This window comes from Sciurus vulgaris, assembly GCF_902686455.1.
Source record: "Sciurus vulgaris genome assembly, chromosome: 6".
Classification (NCBI taxonomy): Eukaryota; Metazoa; Chordata; class Mammalia; order Rodentia; family Sciuridae; genus Sciurus; species Sciurus vulgaris.
In genome coordinates, this window is record NC_136466.1 from 85,832,526 (window position 1) to 85,849,541 (window position 17,016).

Here is a 17,016-nt window from a genome sequence, read left to right on the forward strand (position 1 = left end):
TAGCTAAGTGTTATACAAGATTTGAGAAGAAATAAAATGTAATAATTAAGAGAGATAAGAACAATATACAAGTCAATATTTTTAATAAAACACATGCTTAAATTTTAATTAAAATTTAACAGTTGGAAATGTAATTAAAGCGGTACAATATACAAGAAAGAGAAGTGTGAGAAGCTTTCATAATGAAATCAAACCTGCAAAACTACTAAACAGAAAACCTATTTACATTTCTTTCCCTTGAAAGGTTGATAAAAGGAAGGGGGGGAAGAAGCTCTGTTTGTGTGTGTGTGGATGTGGATGTGTATGGAGGGCGTGGTGTTTATATTTTGCAGTGGTTTAGAGTGAATAAATTCAAATGGATTTTTTCTTAGGAAATTCATGTTTGTTAAAAATCTAAGTTTTCATTTATCATCTGATTTTAACCTGCCTTTTTAGATTAAACATAGTTTAAAAAAAAACAAAAAACTATAGTTTACATCAAGTATCCCAAAATTAATGTGATGGAATCAAAGAAGCATCACAAATCATTTACAGACACATTCAAGGTGCTTTCCAATGTCACCTTATAATACAAGAATGGAACCTGGTTCCATGAATAAAATGAGGTCCAGGCACTTATGAGCCCTGTGGCTCAGAACCATAAGTTATGTCCCTTTCTTACTTGTACATTCCCTAGGGATGCAGATGGCCTAACAGGGAAAGAAGTTACTTTTAAGATGACATCAACAGAAACCTAAAGGATAATATTTAACCTTATATCAAAGGTTTTCTTTATACTTTAAAATCTCAGAAAGACATTAAATAAGATGTCTCCATTTTTCTTTTCTTCCCCACTTGCCCCACAGATGAACAATTATGACTATGTTTGTGGAAAATGCTGGTAAGGAATTGTACTTTTCCCCTTACCTCAGAATATACAGAAGTTGAATTCTTTCAGTTATGTATAAAGTTGTTGAAAAGACGTAAGCTTGACAAGCCGTATGGATTGTGCTATCAAGTCCAATGTGTTTTACTTACTTACACAACAGCATATGGTTTATATTGCCTACTGCATGGCAACAGAGCCCTAGTGAATTTGTCATCATAAATTCACTTACTGTGAATTCATATCATATAGTTTTATGAAAATAACAGTAAAAAATATTCTTAGACAACAGATTGAATACAAGTGGCAATTTGAGTCCTATATTGGTAGTGCACATCTTTATTGAAAGCAATATTTCTGAATGTGTGGTGACTTAGTGAAAATATAATTTTACCATGCAGATTATCTTTGGAACTTTTTTTCACTTGTTGGAAAGAAAAAAAAAAAAAAAGCTTGTTCCTCATTCTTCTTTTCATGTATGTCATTTTGTAAGTGAATATTTCATATTTATTTGTCACTTGTTCATTAATTTTTTTTCTCTTCAGGTGTAACCTAGCTCCTGTGGTGGAGTTTGCTGCAGATGTGGGAACTAAATCAGATTTCATTACCATGAATCCATCAGTTGTGCAAAGAGCATTTGGAGGCTTTCGGAATGAGAGCGACAGAGAAAAATTTGTGCATAGACTTTCCATGCTGAATGACAGTGTCCTTTGGATTCCTGCTTTCATGGTCAAAGGAGGAGAGAAGCACGTGGAATGGGTTAATGCATTAATCCTTAAGAATAAACTGAAAGTGCGAACTGCCTATCCATCATTGAGACTTATTCATGCTGTCAGAGGGTAAGTGACTGGAAAGGACCAGTCTGTCCTTGGCACAATGGAACATATAACTGAACATGTTTGCTAGACAGGAGGGAGACTCAGTAAAATCTCCAAATTAATATATGTTTCCATTATTTTATAATGGTTACTCTGTTCACAATCATGAATTTTTTGTGTGTACTTACTATTTTAACTCATCCTTTTCTCATAAAAGCAAGCTGTTGAACTTGGCACTTACTGATGTCTACTCATGAACAAACTACTGATTTTTACATTTTTCTGTGTTAGAGTAATAAGAATTCATAGTAAAATTGATGAGTTTAGGATAACAAAGCTACAACAGAAGTGCTAAATGACTAGTGGGTAATATTGTGGAAACATAAATGTTCCACATATTTAAGGAGCAGTTAAGTCCCATCTGTAGCCAAGAGACCTACTACTGAGAGAGAAGACTGACTGAGATAATATGGCTTAACACTTCACCCCGAAGTCATGACTTAAGTCAACATCTCCCTTTTATCATCATAGGCTCCAAAGGAACAAGTATAAGAAATGATCTCTTGCTTAAAAGTGTCAAGTGACCAAAAGGCCAAATTCAGTCATACACTTAGTAAATATGTGAATTAGAAGATAAACAGTTATGTTTATTTATTGAATGTATGCCGAGTGTCAGATATAGTCAGCACAAAAGTGAAGAAGAGCTCACTGCTTGGTGGAATGCACAGGGTAGAAACAGAGGTGTAAACACCTCTAGCAGCATAGGATCCGGTGAATTTTCAGGAGTATCAAATTTGTCCCTCTGGTTCACAAAGAAGGTTGGAAGTGGGCTTGGCATTTTGAACTGGACTTTGCAAACAGCATAGCATTGTTGGGCAAAAAAGGAGAAGGTGAAAGTGGGGGCAGAAACCAATCAGAAGGAAATATTACTGCCTCATTAGTGGAAACTGACACAAGGAAATGATTAAGTGCACAGTAAATGTGTGGAAAAATGGAGTCCATTGTGGAGAATTTGACTACAAAGTTGGAAAAGTAAGTGGGTGTCTGATTAAGCAGGGGATTGGTTACCCTGTATAAATACGGTAACAAGTGAGAGGGTACACCTTGTAACTCCAGATCCTCTTCAGAGAAGGAAAATACTAAAAGTACAAAGGCTAACTAACCTTTTTGATTAATTTACTCATAGGCTAATGAAGATGTAGGACAGAAGCACTGGATATGACAGGTGCAGGGGATCGATTAAATATAACAGATAGAATTCCTAAAAATGACTGTGTTCCAAGCCCAGAGTTAAAAATAGCTTGTTTATATACTGTAATAGGAACTAGGCTAAGTTGTTTTGCATTATTTGTTTTGGTATTGAGATGCTTTCCTGCAAGGATTTTCCCTTTCCTGATTAAACCTGCAGATAGTTTTTTGTATTGTATTGTACTGCACACAGTTAAATTGCATTGTTATAATTAGATCATAGTTATTCAACACTCATTATCTTTGTGTTTAAAAGTTTTAACAAAATAAGATAAAATATATACATTTGGAGGATAATAACTTATTTTTTAAATTATAAGTATTTTAGATAATAAAATTGACTCTATGATATATTCTTATCAAAGAGCAACTTTACAAGTGCATGTATTAAGAACACTTTCTTTGAGAGGTCAAAGTTGAAGGTTCTGAAAACAAACTTGGAGAGATCACTTTCCAATTTTAGATACACACATTATAGTGATAGCTGAATAATTTAAAATAAATGATATGAGCTTGTAATCCCTAACCATGGAAAACAAATGAAACATTTTAACAGTATGCTGAATTAATAATTTGGTTTGCTCAATTCTGGTTAATATTTCTCAATTCAAAACAAAAAGCAATGAAGCATGAAATAAGAGACATGGCTGAAATAGTGTATTTTCAATAAGGTAAGACTCAGATAGAATTCTATATGATAAACCCCAGTGGATTCATATAGTTTTTTACAGATGTTTTGTTCTGCTTTGCTTTGCTTTGTTGAGAAAGAGTCTTTGTTGGCAGGCTGACCTTGAACTGTGCCCAGGCAATTCTCCTACCTCAGCCCCTGGAGTACTTGACATACAGGCACATTCCACCACAACTGGCTTAGGCATTTTCAACAGTAAAACATGGAGAATCTTTGAGTAATTTGCCAATACTCTTCTTTTATGATTTATGTTATTCACTTTTCTTCCCTAATTGTTTAGATATAAAGTACAGCCTGACCCTTTAGTGTTGTGTTCCTGAGAACAATAGGGCCAGACTCTGACCACTGGTGAAGTTAATGGCATGCTTTCTTTAGGTTACTGTGTTTAGGTTTTTTGACCAGACTTAGTTGAATTCTTCAGAAAAAAACTAATTTCATCACTTTCTTCCTCTTATATCTACATACTCTCCCTTAAAAGTGAAGGGATGGAGTTCTAAAGTGTAGCCAAATATTTAGTAGCTCCATAGTGGCCTATCACCTTTCAAATAAGAAAGAAATAAGTACACATGGTGTGTGTAAAAGGATATTTTATTTATGGAATTACTGAACTAATAGTTTCATGTATGCCAGATAGTACTCCAAAGTAATATGTGTATGCTAAAAAGCTCTTAGAACCCTGAAAAAGCATAGGACTTGTGAACACCAATGAAACAAAGAAGATTTAGGTGAAATGAAAGCAAGGGCAAACTCCCATTATACTGTTCTTTAAGTATTTGTTTCATATCTCTTGATTTATCACTCTGAAGCCCTGAGGTTAATGCTGTTAAGAAAATAGTTTCATATCCTCTGTTGATTGCTGGGAGTTTTTTGATTCTCATAAAAGGTCAGAGCACCAACACACGCATTTAAGGGTGGGCATGATGACAGAGTCTGAATGCCAAGGCCTTTCCAGAACTGCAGTTGCAAGTGGAAACTTTAGGTGATAATGGACATCAAGATTCCCAAACTCAACAAGGATCATTTAGGTGATTATCACAAGGTCAGGTTTCATTATTTTGACTTTTTCCTCTGAAAATTATGAAAACTTACCAACTTTAAGCACTCATTTTATTTTTTTTAAAACTCTAAAAATGAAACCACAAGTCACAAAGCTTAAAGGCACTCTTGGATTATGCTTAAATGTACAATTCTTTGAAAGACATATTAAGGGAAACAGGAGGAACATTACATAGCTAGATTTGTAATTTAAGAAAAGTCTTGCAAAATAGAGAAAGGGTAATCTAATAGGGACAAATAAAATAGATATTCACAAGTTTAAGAGAATGCATTAAACTGATAAGGGATTGAAACTTTTTATAGGCTCTTCTTTAAAAGTCCCCTGTGGTCTACATTTTTTAAAGCATTTTCTGAAGAACGAACAATTACAAGATTTTAAGAATACAGAGGGCTCTTTGAAACTTTAGGATTACTCTTAAATGCAACTCAAAGTATACATTGTACATTTATAATAAAATAATCTATGTACAACTCAAAATCTCCTTTAAAACTTTTAAACAGAGCTGAGGATGTACCTCAGTGGTAGACCTTGGGTTCAATTCCCAGCACTACAAACAAAACAAAACAACATCAACAACAAAAAAATGTTAACGTAGTAACAGTTTTATATAATGTTGAATTTAATCCAAAACATACTTGGAATCAAAATATATTTAAAAAATATTTTATTATGTAAAACTTGTTATGTTTTTCTAATTCCTGTATTTGATTTATAATATCCAAGTAGTTATGAGTTTTTTAAGTGGAATTTTTATACTTTGTTTTTTTATTTGCACCATGTTAAAACAAAACACAAAAGCAAACATTGCACAGAGTGGAGTCTCAGTTTCACTACAAACTACCATGGTTAATTTCTTAAGGATTTTTCTAGCAGATAGATGGATAGATAAGAATATTTAAAATTTATATTTTATAAAAGGAAGTATGTATTCATGCTAGTAGTTCAACAAGCAGAATCATATGTACTCTTCTGCACTTTGTTTATATAAATTGATATATCTGTTGTTTTCTCAACACTTAAAGAAACAACCCAATCTTTACAATTGCAAACTTTACCCCATTGCATATTTTTCTTTATTTAACCAGACATGTTTGGTGGAATCTTATATTAGCCCATGTTTTTTGTTGTTGTTGTTTAGTATGATGTATTTTGTTCTTTAAAAAATAGCTATCTTAAAGGAAAGAGAGTTTAAATATACAATTCCGGTTTTATTAAATTTATACAATAACTGTATATTTTAAAATATAAAATTCATGTAAACTCATTTTAATAACTCTAAACAAACAAACATATATGTATATAGCTATAGATATATATATAAAGTGCCATAATTCCTTTTCAATTACAATGCCCTGACGTAATGATAGTTAAGATTTGCACTGTATTTTTTTCCATTCATATTGTCTGTGCCTATGTATACATATGCATTTACACATATACATCTACAAATACATTTACAGAATTTTTTCTTTTTCACAATTAAGGAGACTTTAATAAATGTAGAGGGAATTTTTTGGCTTAAACCTATTTGCCTATATTCAAATATTTAAATTTAAGAGAATAATTGCTTTGAACATTGATCTCTTTGACATCATTTTTGGGAAAAAATGTTAAAACAATTATATTTGAATCTTTTATGATTCTGGCAATTATCTTTAGTTATTATTAAATATGTAAATAAAAATGAAATATCTAACTCAATTATTTTCTAAGCCTACATGGCCCCTAGTTTATTTAATTCTATTATAACAAAAATAATATAGTTGTTTTATTTGGTAACCACATTATGAATATTAATTCATTTTAATATAATATGGGGTTATGTTATTGAACAGAGAAACTGCTGCTGTGTATTAAACAATACAAACACTTGGAATGAGAACTTCCCTGTGATTAACATTATTAAAAATGTGTAATGTCCTGTGATGTTATGACCAATGTAATGATTTTAAAGATGTCCAATATCTTTTGGTGAAGATATCTTCACCAAAATAATTTCCAACCAACATAATTTACTGCATAATTCAGTGCAGAACTAGTTTCTAAATTATTATCCAATAAAATTTTATTGAATAAATTATATTTATTCAATACATACTTTATTCTTCATGTGTGTGTGTGTTTGTGTGTGTGTGTGCATGTGCTTGGTGCTAGGGATAGAACCCAGGTTTCATACTTCCTTATCATTTTGTGGAAAATCCTACGATCTTTTAGAGTTGAACTGAATGACTACAGAAATAATGTTCAAGTATAATAAATCAACTGTGTAACTTCCTTATATTTTCCTGGAATTAAGAATTTTATTAGAAATGCTTGGTATCTACATAATTACCAACAGTGATGTTTTCTAATTTGGGATTCATATATACATTTTGAAGCCTTTCAGAAAACATAATTTTTATATAATTCTTTACAAATAGATCAGATTTTTGCATATTACATATCACACACATATATGTATGCACATAAATATTGTTAAAACATTTAATTTTTTGACTCTTTACAAATAGATTATAGTTTTGCATATTACAGCATTAACCTTTTCCAGTTTTATGACAAACACAAAAATACCATTTCTCAGATTTCAACTGAGTTCATCTTTCAGATGTATGACTATTTTAAAGTAAGATGCTCCCCCCTTGCAAAAAAAATAGAAAAAGTAACTAACTTCATGTGAATGTCATGGACTTGCAGAATTTGAATCAGACCATTCTCCCAGTAGAGTTCCCAGTGAAACTATAAGCCAAAATATATCATCAGTAGACTTCAAGGAATTGAGTTCATTACAGTCATTCAAATGGATTGTTTGGGAGTATTGAATCAACTCGAAGACACATATAGAAATGCAATTTTAAAAGCAACTTTGAAAATGGAAATACTCCAAGTGTTTTCTGAAAATGGCTTACTTGCTTTAAAATTAGTCTTATGCTAAAAACATTTCCGTATGGTTTCTATTTTGACCTATGAGCAACACAGCTGTAAAACTTCTTCATAAAACATGTGTCCTAGTTAAATGCTTTTGACTACTGAGACACTGCATAGTAGGCATTTTAAGCCAAAGGACACGTTCATGGTATAGTATTCCTTTTGCTACTGGAGGACTCCCATAGGCATACTCTGGCCCTGCAGGTCTACCCTACAGTACAAACCTGGTTACCCTTCAGACACAGTAGTATTTCCTGCCAGCTCCCCTTGTTTAATTGCACTGTGGAATGTGATCCTGTAAAGAACCTTGTACCTGAGAATATATTCATAAATATATGACTTTAACATAAATTCCTGGACAACTGCTTGCAGGATGTCTTTGTCCAATACATCTTCCAATTCTTGGTTATCTCCATTGAGTTGAAAACAAAAGAATTCCAAGAATTTCTTTGTAGGAATGATGAAACCTGAGGGCACCTCTGTAACATTGGCATACTGGTTTTCTTCCTTGGAATCAGTTTTTACTCTTCTATACCTATATCATTTCCATTCCCTCCTCAATCTCAATTTAAAAGTATTTTCCAATTGGGCACAACTTCTCACTCTTTACTTTCTTTAGATTAACTTGACTGTACTTATACTGTTTTCATAAGTGATGCATGATTCTTTCAGAACAGTAATCAAAATATGTCACTGTTTGGCATATTCTTCCCCATGGGTAAATTTCAGGAGAGCAAAGACTGATTTATCCTATCTGCATATATCTAGTAAGAAGCATACATTTCCTGAATATGCTATGTTGGAATCTGTGCAAAGGATGGAGATTGGAGTTGTGCAAAAGGACAAAACTATGATAAAGTAAGACTGTGATGTTTAGCTCAGAGTTAGTCTATTTGATTAATCTATGAATCAATTTTTGAATAATATTAATTTAACATGGTGCTTTCTAGAGGAAAGTCATTACTTCAAACACAGTAGCCAAGGAAGGAAACTGATTTTACCACTTTTTCAAAATCTCAAGGCTGAAATTTAGTTAGCAGGACAAAGATTTACATTGTTATATTCAAGAGCTACAGGAAATAGTCAGGAATTCTTTGCATAAGTTATATTCACTATATGTTTTTGGTTGTTCTATTATCTTTCTGCTTTTAAGACCCACTTTTCTAATGAGTAGCAGAAAATTCACAATCAACCTCAGAAATCCCCTTGTTTCTCTGACCTTTCAGCAAAAAAGGGGAATACTGATCAATAAGAAAATTTTCTATTGAATTAATCTGCATAAAACTATTCTAAGTCCAGGTATTCAAAGATTTCTTACATATATTAACTTCTCACATATATTAAAATAAAAAGTTGTGAACTTAAGTAAATGGCAAATATATTTAATGATGTTTTAGACAACAAGCATGAGTAAATGCTATCTAAGTTGCTGAGAAAGGTTATTGAATCAGTAATCTCATAAATCTTTAAAAAGTTACAGTTTCTTGTCTCCTTGAAATAATTTAGATGTAGTTTAGCTTGACAGAAATAGTTTAGATTAGGTGTTTCCTTGTGATTGATCATAGTCAATCAGTCCTCATGTGGTTGACAATATGGTTATAGCCTCAGGCCACAACTTCCAAATTATGGCTACTGATACTTGTAATACTGGCTCAATAGGCCAGTAATAAATAAAAGAATAAAGCAAAATACTTTGGGTTAGACCACTAGAGTTTTCAGGTAGGAAACACGCTATTGATTGGCTGTTGCCTATTTCAAAGACCAGTATGCCAGCATATCATGATTGTTGTTGGAAAGGGAACAGGTAGGAAATACCACTGTTCATCCTTTTTCTCTCTCCTCTAAAACCTTAGCCCAAATCATTAAACAATCTGAGTAAAAGTATATTGTAACAAAAATAAGTTTAAAGAATTTGGCTACAAAAATATTTTTAATATCCTTTTAACCTCAATTCCATTTAGTTCTGTAATTACATAAAACTGAGATTGGAAAAGCAAGTTGGCAAGTCACCAGTCGGACACTGTCTCTTAAAGTTTCCTGTTTAGTTCCTGCATGTGGGGTAGACTTCCAGAATTTAGTCCTTAAGTTTTCACATTCTATAGATGAAATAAGTCAAGATGAGCATTCAGAGAGACAAGAAACTAATCACAATGGCAAAGGCCTGGCCTGATCAATATCAGAGTTCATTGATAAGAGAAGAAAACATACTTCTGAGGTCTTGTATGACACCCTGGTGAGAGTGCCCTCATCTATGTGTGTGTCCAACAGCCAGGATTATTCTGCGTTCCCTACAAATATGCCAAATGGCAGTCCCTGTTGTCCCTGTTGTGTCTGAAAAAGTGAATGTGTACTCCCTTCAAGATAGGGCATTTGTGGTTCAAAATGATCTTAGGGAGATAAACATAGTATGTAGTATATGTAGTGGTTGACTTATAAATGGAAAATATTGTTCAGTGGAATCACATTATATAAAATGTGAATTCTTATACTTTTTATTTAGATCAGTGTTCATTATGGGGTATAAATAAAAATAAAATTCTAAGGTATTTTCCTCAGTACCTAAGGAAGGGTCCTTGCCATCATGTCTTAGTAGCTCTTAATTTTAAAGTAGTTGCTACTATTTGTGGATATAATAGGCGTCTGGTAAAATCTTTGTAAAAGTCATGAAGGATTCTTCATACCTCAGAGAATTGCCACCTGAACTTCAAATATATGAGAAAGGAAACAAAACATCTTACATATGCTGTTAGGTATAAATAACTGAGAGCTAATTCTTACTTACATGTAAACTAATTGAGATTAAAAGAAAGGAGTCATAAAGTCCCAATTAATGGATTTTGAGCAGTTAGGAGCAAGAAGGGGGAAATATATGAAGATTCAGCATCTTTGCCTTCTGTTGCATGTGTGACCGAAGGCACTGGGCCTCTTCAGGCAGCTGGTTCCCAGTTAGGCATCACAGTTAAGCTCAGTATCAAAAAGCAGTAGTAGAGGAATCATTACTCTATATTGGGCATACACCTGCTGCTTTTATGTTTGTACTTGAGATTTCAACATAAGTCCTCATTACTCCAGCAATGGTATTGTTTAGCTATGTTCCCTGGTTAGATTTTACTGGTGCGAAAATTGGCCAAATTTCAGCATCTTAGGAATTTGATGCTGCTTCCAATTTTATCCTCCACACCATTGTTAAGGGACCATGTGGATACTCTAATGCAGTATGTTGTAGAGAGAATCAGCTGGGAGTCGCTACGTTATTAGTAATTTTTTTTTCAAGATCAAACTGGTTTTGTTTCAGGCAGTATATATTTTCATTAACAGTGTCAAATTGTTTTCATAATAAAAGTACAGATTTTTTTTTTTTTTTTACTTTTCCCATCATTTAAGGTACACTCCTGAAGAAAATATTACCCATTTTTGTCACCCCAGAGATGATAAAATGAGAGAAGGGTCCATTTCTCCTTCTGTAAAATGACAATTAAAGTCATATGGAGATAGTATACTAAGTACATATTATTAAGAGCATAACTTGTAGAGATTTCTGTTAGTGACATTTCTTAACTGACGTTCCTTGGTCTTTAAAACAATTTTAGTGAAATTTGCCAGAATTAATCTGTAGCAACAAGCAACTGAATTTAGATTTAGAACTTCCTTGTTTCAGATAATGATATTTGGACAAATAACAATTTCAAATGATGTTAAAAAGCTAAAGCCATCCTGTGAATACAAGATATATCTTAACAAAATCTGAAATGCCAGGGATTCTATGCTATGCTATTGGTATTTTTGATAAGCTGGTAGGAACTGACTTTTCCTTTTCTCTTTCATATTCTCTAGTAGATCTTAGTTAAAATAAGATTATTATTAGCAGCTACATTCTGAAATTGTACTTTTACCCTTGTTAATCTTCTTGCTCTGAGTAGAATTCTAAAATATTTCTACAAAATGATTCTGTAGCAACATATAAAATATTTGCAATATGATACAATGATCTTACACCAAAATATCCGTTTCTCAACAGCATTTGAGAAAATATTATTGTCATTATAAATGACTTACCTTTATCAAAATTCTTATTTTTCATTTTTGCTTCTTAATATTCAGAATTATTTTTAGAAGGAAAACAATATTTTGTGGAAACTATCTATGGATGCTTTAATAAAACAATCCATTCAGAGATCTCTACTAATAAAAGTCACGATCAGCTTGAAGAATAAGGGCTGCTAACATTTTTAAGTTTGTTCAGCTGGCAAATATTTTCTCTTTCTTTTTTTTTTCCCTGAAACATATGCCTCCAACAGAATTGTTGTCAGTTTCAAAATTAGTAAACTGATTATCTTACAGGAAATCATTAGCCCAGAATATGTTCATGCAAATAGTTTAGTAATGCACAAAACATGGTATGTTTATCACACTGGATAAAAATTGAAATCCAGATTTTTCATTAAAATGTTTTTATTGAAGCAATGAAATACTTGAAGTCACATAACTCTATAACATTCGGAAAACACAAATAGATGCTGTTCTGCCACAGCACATCCATCCCTTCGCTAGACACTTGCAGAGTGCTGTCCTGTGCCAGGTGTGGGCTCATCCAGGGGCTGCCTAGAAGACAATCAAAGCATGTGCTTCCTCAGTGGTAATTCCCAGCCTGATACTCCAAAGGGTTCCATAAAGAAGGTGCAAGGTAATTGAGGAATACTATCCCAAGGTATTTAGCAAGCACTTGGTGTATCTTCAGGGAGATACTTCTGTCACCAATTAAAAATTCATAGAAGAGTTTCCAGGAGGAATTAATGATCAGCTAATAGTGTACGCCAAGAATGTGCAGTGCTGTCCATCCCCATGTTGGGTCATAGCTATATATTACATGACAGTCGTCTTTAGAAAGAAGGAAGCATGATTCCAGTATCCTATTACATGAATAAAAAGATTATTATTGTCAAGGTCCCACTTTAAAAGAACAGATTCAGCATCCAAACCATATAATTCTGCATACTGAAATTTGTTATACAAAGGTTAGAAGAAAATAATAGTAAATAGTTAGCATGATGACTGAAATAAGTAACCTTTTTTATTAAGATCTTGTTTTTGCCGACTGCATTTTGATTCACTGTACACAAATGGGGTACAACTTTTCATTTCTAAGGTTGTACACAATGTAGATTTGCACCATGCATGCAATCATACATATACATAGGGTAATACTGTCTTTTTCATTCCACTATCTTTCTGTCCTCCGCCCCCTTACACCCCATTTTCCTCTACACCATCCAAAGTTCCTTCATTCTTCTCTTCCCCCAATCATCCCCCCTTGTTATATGTTGTCATGCACTTATCAGAGAAAACATTTGACCTTTGGTTTTTTGGGCTCGGTCTATTTCACTTAGCATATTTTCCAACTTCATCCATTTACCGCAAATGCCATAATTTTATTCTTCTTTGTGGCTGAGTAATATTTCATTGTGTATATATACACCACAGTTTCTTTATCCATTCGTCAATTGAAGGACATCTAGGTTGGTTCCACAATCTAGCTATTGTGAATTGAGCTGCTATGAACACTAATGTGGCTGTATCACTGCAGTATGCTGATTTTAAGTCCTTTGAGTATAAACTGAGGAGTGGGATAGCTGAGCAAAGGGTGGGCCCATTTCAAGTTTTCTGAGGAATCTTCATACTGTTTCCAGAGTGGCCACACCAATTTGCAACTGCACCAGCAATGTATGAGTGTGCCTTTTCCCCCACATTCATGCCAACACTTATTATTGCTTGTATTCTTGATAATAGCCATTCTAATTGGAGTTAGATGAAATCTTAGGGTGGTTTTAATTTGTATTTCTCTAATTACTAGGGATGAAGAGTACTTTTTCATATATTGTTGATCACCTGTATATCTTCTTTTGTGAAGTGTCTGCCAATTTTCTTAGCCCATTTATTGCCTGGGTTCTTTGTATTTTGGGTGTCAAGTTTTTTAAGTTCTTTATAAACTTTGGAGATTAATGCTCTGTCTGAAGTGTGTGTGTGTGGAAAAGATTTTTCTCTCACTCTATAGGCTCTCTTTTCACATTATTGTTTGTTTCCTGTGCTGAGAAAAAACTTTTTAGTTTGAATCTATCCCATTTATTGATTCTTGCTTTTATTTCTTGCACTATGGGGGTCTTGTTAAGGAAGTCTGGTCCTAAGCCAATGTGGTGGAATTCGGGCCTACATTTTCTTCTATTTGGTGAAGGGTCACTGGCCTAATTCCTAGATCCTTGATCCATTTTAAGTTGAGTATTGTACAGGGTGAGAGATAGGGGTTTAGTTTCATTTTACTGCATATGGATTTCCAGTTTTGTCAGCACCATTTGTTGAAGAGGTTATCTTTTCTCCATTGTAAGTTTTTGGCACCTTTTTCTAGTATGAGATAACTGTTATGTGGGTATGTCTCTGTGTCTTCTGTCTTGTACCATTGGTCTACCTGTCTATTTTGGTAACCTTTTAAGAAATAATTCAAGATGATGAAAGTCATGTTCAAAATAGATTTATAAATGTCTCTTCTCTCTCGACTATAATGTAGGGTACATTTGGCATTTCCCTTCCTCTGGTTTTCTCATTTAAGTTGATATACAAAGGAAATAAGTTCTTGGGTTTCTCACTGTGACAGCCTTGTAGTAATGAGGAAGCATACTGTGATCTCAAATAGATTAGGTGGGGGCAGGGAAAGGGGTGCTTACTGGAGAATAGAGCAGAAAGAAAAAAATATTTAAAAAGGACTAACTAAGAAAAAACAAACAACAACAACAAAGAAAACAAAACAAAAAGGACAAACTATCTTTATTTATTTTATTCTTTGGAATATCCATAACAAGAAAACTCAGAAGAATTGGTGGGAGAGTTTAAATCCTTAAGTAACCAGGTGATTGAAATGTTACAAGAGTGAACATAGGCTCAGTGGGAAAGAGGTTGTCACAGATGAAAAACTAGTAAAATGAAATGTTGCCCATATTGACCAGCAGATGATAGTGACATTCAGCTTCCTCTCCAGTAGTTTATATGTTAGGAAAATGACGTTGCATTAACCAAGCATTGTGACTCATGACTAAACGAACTGCTTGGGGGAATTTTGTATCCCTATGAATGCTCTGGACCTTTAAACTTTTAATACTAATGGTTGACTAGGGAATTTCTAGCCAAGTTGATGTTTGATGATATTAGAAAACATTTAAAGAACTTGTTCTTTATTCCATTATAGCAACACATTGAAAACTAGTTTCATATAGTCTTTTTCAAATTCCCCCATTTTCACCCTAAAGGAAACTCGAGGATTCATCATATTTGTTTATATATGATTAAATAATAGCACTCTACTTCAGAAAGCAATACAGCACTATAATAGTCCAAAATATAAATAGAAAATGTTTAAAAATGTTGAAAAGCCAAAAGAAATCTGTAACTTCTTGGAGCAATCTAAGTCACTTGAGATGAGTCACTTGAAAAACATTGGAAATTATCATTTCAGGTATTAAACAAGTTTACTGTGTCTCGCTGGTGAGATCAATATGATATGATATGATACAAAAGTTCGGGATGAGGAATGAGTAGTTTACAAACTATATATGTATTGAAAGTAATAAAATGATGTAACTATTCTACAAATATATAGATTATGCATAACTAATAAGTATATATGAAAATATTTCAGTGATCCCTGATATAATCTATTAATTTTCTTATTTTATACAGGGAACTATTGAGGCCCAGACTCAATCAAGAATAGACATTGATTTAGTGGCACAGCTAAAGTTGCTGATTCCAGGGTCTCCTCTAGCAATTCCTCTGTAGAACAGTGCAACTTTATATTGGTATAAACTATCTGTGCCATTTTATCATTCCTTTTTATGTATGATTTTTCAGTATAATAGTATTGATTTATATAACATTTTAATCTTTCAAAGTAATAATCAGAAAGTGAATGCATTTCAATTTATAAGTTATCACAGATCTGGAGCTGTTTCTGGCTTGTGTTTCCTGGACAAATATAAAAAGAAGATTATTTTTCAAAGACAAGAAGAGGAAAAAACTAAATAAAACTGCCTATCTAGCTATGGATTTATAGCCCAAACTTTTTAAATAATTCTAAAATAGAATTGCAATTTTTTTCAACTCTAAAAATGATAGCACAAATTCTATAGCTGGGTTCGGAAGCATTTCATTTAATTTAAGTTCATTTATCTACTCAGGCTTTCAGCTGACATCTGCAGAGCAAAATCAAGATCTCTTCTGGAAAATTGATTGATGGTGCACCACATTATCTGTAAAACTCAAACCATCTACATATAAATATTTTATTTTAATTGAAGTGTGAAACAACATAAGGTCTTAATATATGTATTTGGCCAGAGAACAAATGAAATTCATTTTTAACCAAATACCATGTCTTACACATTCAAAGTTGGTAAAAGGTTATAACAATAGAAAACATCATTAGTTTTTAGGACCTACTTTGTCCACATAATATTTCTAGAAGGTTTAATATGGGTCACATTATGTTAGCAATATAATGTCACCATTTTATGGAATACTGACATTGTCTATTAACAATATTGTTTTTCCTTAAACATGTTTATTATTCTTTTCAAAGCTGATATCAACGAGGATATACTTGAAGAACTGCTAGAGAATATATTTGAAGTATCTACAATGTTGACAGTTGATCCTCTGGAATGAGAGAAAGAAAGACAGTGAGAGAGACAGAGAACTTTATTTTAAAAATTCAGATTGAATGAATTGCATTCTCATTAGTATATAAGGAAATACTTGCAGGGTTGAACTTTCAATATTTAATATGACATGTTCTTTTTAACCAGTTAACTAATGTCTAGACCCTAATAACAAAAGTGTAAGTTAAATACTACTTATGAATGAGACAGATTTTTATAATTTTATTATTGAGCATCTATTTGATACTTATCTATTTATTAGCACTTTCTGTAATGTAATATTGGCCCTTATTAAAATCCCTGATTTCTCTCATTTCTCTTGTAGGACACCCTACTGCCATTTCTGTTCCTTTTCCTGATTATAGGAGTAGCAAAGTAATGACTCACAGTTTATTTCAAGTCTACTGACCTACTTAACAACATATATATTTAAAAATTAAATTGGATACCAACATTTAAAAATAGTGACGTTTCAAACAGAATTTCCAATTTTCAAGAGTTCATTTTAAAATTGAAGATCTGGCAACAATAGACATTTCTTTCCTTGTAATAACAGCTAACTGTGCTTTCTCCTGTGACCTGGGCATTGCCATCCAGTCCTTCACAACCCAAGTACCGTTTTGTCTCTCCCACACTGACCCCAACTCATTAACCCTTAGTTTCATTGTTGTGCCTTTGAGGAGTAGAAAGAGGTGTAAACATATACAATAATT

General features: G+C 32.9%; 1 protein-coding gene across 1 annotated transcript in view; it reads left to right on the top strand.

Moving 5' to 3' along the window:
* ST8SIA4 (ST8 alpha-N-acetyl-neuraminide alpha-2,8-sialyltransferase 4) overlaps positions 1 to 17,016 on the top strand; it is a 94,947-nt gene that overhangs the window by 45,048 nt on the left and 32,883 nt on the right. Inside the window, exon 4 of the mRNA XM_079145893.1 lies at positions 1,411 to 1,704. Within this exon, the coding sequence (XP_079002019.1) occupies positions 1,411 to 1,704 (294 nt within the window). The remainder of the gene's footprint in view (positions 1 to 1,410; positions 1,705 to 17,016) is intronic.